Here is a 4,157-nt window from a genome sequence, read left to right as displayed (position 1 = left end):
GACAACTGAACATGTAAACAGACTTTTCCTGGGAATCATAATTTGTTTTACTCGGTGACGCTCTGCCTTCTCCTCATAACCATGTTTAGTCGAACTACTCTCATTTGTACCATGCTGCACGTGGATATAAACAATATATTATTTATATCCACACATTTATTATTCTTATTGTAGGAGCACATTTGCTCCTTCAATAAGAAGAATAAAAGCTTTGTTGTCATTACAGCTGATTCTGGGGCAGAAACTATGTACTGCCAGTGTTTGTACATCCAAAGTCAGCGCTCGCTATTTTTTCATAATTGTAATTCTGACAAAATTAACCGCTTTATGGATTTTTAGGTAATCTAGTTGTGTGAATATAGCATATGTTTGTTGGTCAGTCCACTGCCACAAACATTCATGGTCCCCAGAGGATAAACGCTTGTGACTTTGCTGATCTCTTCTTCTTTTGCCACTGTGAGGTTGACATCTGTAGCTTTGAGTGAAATGTTTTTAACAACTATTTGATTGGTTGTCATAAAAGTTGCTTTCGTATGTGTCAAATGTGTCTTTTTTATTTTGCATCCCCCTATTTCCTGTCTTTAAAAAGTGTGGATTTAACCTTTAACCACTTATGAAGATACTGACTTAGTTTGGATGTCATTGCTGTTTATACTAACATATGTTTGAGAATACTGAGCAGCGTAAATGTCATTTCTTACCGAACAGCACCCTCTAGTGTTTGTCTTACGGATTCTTTCACTGAAGGCAAACTGAACTGAGTAACTCAAACGTTTTGTACCTCTCTGTTTCTGCAGTATATTTTATAAGCTACAGTATTCACTTGTTACACGTTCAAGCCCCCCAGCTGATGCTATCTCTTCATTAGGCATAGAGTGTAAACACAGAAGCATGTCTGCATGTGTCAGTGTGGACATGCAAAAGAGAGAGAGACACACATTTGGGCTTTGGAGATTTATGAACATGATAAATATGTAATATAAATATTGTATTTATTGTAAAACAAATGCACAATAGCAGGACCAGCCTTCTACAATATAACATGGTTATGACAAGAAATAAGATAAATATACTTCTGTTCAAATAGCTTTTATAAATGCCTATTATTAGTCTGAAAGGTCCATATACACAATTTGTATACTCTATATACAGTCAAACAAGGTTTAAAAAAATGTTCACTTCGAACCGTTACATTAAATTGTCATTGTGTAAAACAATGATGCCTGTCAGCTACAAAACTGCTGCCAAATTTTCCTTTAAGAAATAAAATGCCCAACAGGCAACTTTCTGCCATAGATTTATTTTGTGGGATACATGAATCCTTTGGTGTATTTGGAGAGTCCTGTTTTGGCTGCGATCCACTTGTTGTAGTTGGTGACTTGTGTGTAAACCCCTGGTTTGTTCCTACTGGCACAGCCCTCCCCCCAGCTCACCACCCCGAACAGAAACATCCGACCTGCCACTTCACACACCAGCGGACCACCAGAGTCCCCCTGTGAGAGGAGGAGGCAAAAGTCAGTCACGCTCACAGCATGAAGCGATCCAATCATATGTTGTTATAAAGGCTCTCATTGATACTGTGTCTATAAGCAAAGCAATTTGAAGCCACAACATGGTGGACAAATGAGTCAAATGTCTTCTTGGCCCATTGAGCCACCAGTACACCACATTATATTTAAATGGCTTACATTGTATGATATATATATATATATATATATATATATATATATACAACTATTAATTATTAATTACATTATTTTATTTCTGGCAGAGCTAGCATTTGTACAATAAATTCCTCTATTGACCCCTTGAAAAAAAGTAATTCTTGCTTGTCTGGCCGGTCCTTCTGACATCGTAAGCCACTCTTTAAATAAATAAACTCAGAGCATAAACACACCCAGGAAATAATCAATAACCTTACATCCTCTGATCTCTTTTGATGCTGCAGAAATGGACAACATGAACTTCTGTTTTCGTGCTGACATTCAACAAGGCTAAAGACATTAATTCATACACGAAGCATACCTTGCAGGAATCGGTGCTCCAGTCTGGGCTCCCAGCACAGAACATGTTTTCAGTGACGCGATCTCCATAATACGATTGACTCACACACTGAGTCTGCGGGAGCAGCTTCACCTGGGCCTGCTTCAGTAACTGCGAGTAATGCCACGCCGCTGCAGACAACACAGTGTCAGTTAGAATCAGGGAAAGGTCTAAAAGATTAGTCATGGTTCTGTGGGTTAGCGGTTCTGCAGTGCATACCGAATCTCTCCCTCCCGAATCCTGCGATGCTGCACTGAAATCCAGCAGGAAGCTGAGTATGAGATGGAGGAAGACACACTGTCCGTGCAAACGATGACCTCGCCGCACACCCTCCATTTCTGCTTTTGATCTTCAACAGTGCTGAAATGCAAAGACGAGCACAGCTCGGAATCATGCACACAAAGCCTCCGTACAGCTCGATATCGTTCACACACACACAGTACAAGTCTGCACACCTATGTCATTGTTATAGTTGGACTCGTTGTATTTTTGGTGGATGATCACTTTTTCCACAGTGAAGCTCTGCTCCCTGTCATCAGTGTCGTTGATTGCAGTCTTTCCCAGGTACACAGACAGACGCTTGATGTTAGTCTCCTCACTGAACAAAAAACAAACGCACCCATGTAAACATACTACATGGGCCTACATATCTACATACAGTATACACGTCATATATATATATATATATATATATATATATATATATATATATATATATATATATATATATATATATATATATATAGCATAGAGAAACAAAAGTACATTGTATTTTCTGAGTGTGTTTTGTCTCACCCATCAAAGAAGCAGTGTGCAGCTGTGAGAACCCAGCATGGCGCGATGAGAGAGCCACCACAGACGAATCTGCGTTGATGAAAGAGAGCAGCGACCCACGGGTGCGACTCTATGGGTGTGAAAGAACCGCCTACAATTTTATGGACCCTCTGCTCAGACCTCTCGCCACACGTCAGCTCTACAGGGACACACAGGACGAGTCAGTGGGTGATGATGAAGGAATCACAAGATGACATTGAGAAAATAGTGTATTTAAATAAGACATACCTGTATCCACAGCCACAGGAGGTTTTGTTGTCGGTGTAGAACCTGTATGGAATCAGGAAACACCCATTAATGAAGAGACCCAAATCAAACATACAATAAATGATTTTAATAATATTAATAGTTTCAACTTATATAACGCTTTTCATAGTACACATAGACGTTTTTTAAAATCACAAATCAAACCTTACATTTGGGAATGTCGCAGAATTCTCTTACAATCCTCCTTCCTCTTTGGACACGACACCACGGCATCAACATCTGGTTAGGGTTCCTGGCATTCAAGTGAAATAATATTAAACACATAATATAAAAACAAATACATGGCGAGGTCCCGGACAGGTGACTTAAAGTATACCTGCAGTAATTGTGGTCGCCAAGTCCCTTTGAGGCTCCGGCGGGGATATAAAACCTTTTCCAGTTCAGACATCTGCCTCCGTATGCCGATTCAGAAACAAATCCCCTGTAACTGCTCCCATCCTCAGACTGACACATCTCTGAGGATCACATTGCAAAAGGGAATTAATGTCTCTCACCTGATGCAATAAATCAGAATAGTAAGTTTTTCCCTGACCGTAATCTTACCTCTGACACGAGGTTGAGGTGACCATTTAGTTTTAGAACTTCTTCGTGAAAAAGTCTGAAAGAAGCACAGACAAACTTGATTCAGACATTTCTATAAAACTCCCTGACCGGCTTAGTATGTCTATATACTTAAAGTAACTTCCTTTTATTATTGCTTACCGCATCAACATTGAATGCTGCAAAGATGGCAATAATGACTAACAGGGTCATCTTCACTTCTGGTTTCACTTCTCCTTTTTGGGGATATTTTTATCTGAAGACGGTGAGAAAAATGAAACAAAATTACAGAAATGTAACCAAACGTAACAGGAAGACTGGATTCAAGCCTCCTGTCCCCTTATATGGAAGTAATTTAAAGATCATGGGAGGTTGGAAACAAGTTTAAGTACTGAACGGACACGTGCTGTCTTTGTCTGGAAAATGGTGCTGGAGACTTCTGATGTGAGAGCAATAGAGACCATGCTCGTTGT

The 4,157-nt window shown here is 39.6% G+C and overlaps 1 protein-coding gene across 1 annotated transcript; it reads right to left on the bottom strand.

The window, feature by feature from the left end:
• Positions 1–1,183: 1,183 nt before the first annotated feature.
• Positions 1,184–3,897, bottom strand: LOC137779803 (urokinase-type plasminogen activator-like). The gene is made up of 10 exons (XM_068567996.1): positions 3,847–3,897; positions 3,688–3,742; positions 3,461–3,599; positions 3,294–3,376; positions 3,106–3,147; positions 2,839–3,016; positions 2,499–2,641; positions 2,263–2,403; positions 2,026–2,174; positions 1,184–1,493 (listed from the first exon to the last, which is right to left on the bottom strand). Exons 1-10 carry the CDS (start codon positions 3,895–3,897, stop codon positions 1,299–1,301), a joined length of 1,176 nt encoding a protein of 391 aa, XP_068424097.1. The 3' UTR covers positions 1,184–1,298.
• Positions 3,898–4,157: the final 260 nt, after the last annotated feature.

Source organism: Clinocottus analis, unplaced genomic scaffold, assembly GCF_023055335.1.
Source record: "Clinocottus analis isolate CAN_PGR_092001 unplaced genomic scaffold, fCliAna1.0.p SCAF_8, whole genome shotgun sequence".
Classification (NCBI taxonomy): Eukaryota; Metazoa; Chordata; class Actinopteri; order Perciformes; family Cottidae; genus Clinocottus; species Clinocottus analis.
The sequence above is the reverse complement of the archived record's forward strand: the minus strand, read 5'-3'. Positions and strand labels throughout refer to the sequence as shown.

Excerpts from the sequence above, each read along its gene's own strand:
- LOC137779803 (XM_068567996.1), bottom strand. The coding sequence starts at position 3,897 with ATGACCCTGTTAGTCATTATTGCCATCTTTGCAGCATTCAATGTTGAT. Across the intron at positions 2,404-2,498 it reads CAACTATAACAATGACATAG|CACTGTTGAAGATCAAAAGC; the intron begins GTGTGCAGACTT and ends TTTGCATTTCAG. Across the intron at positions 2,175-2,262 it reads ATTCGGGAGGGAGAGATTCG|CGGCGTGGCATTACTCGCAG; the intron begins GTATGCACTGCA and ends TGTTGTCTGCAG.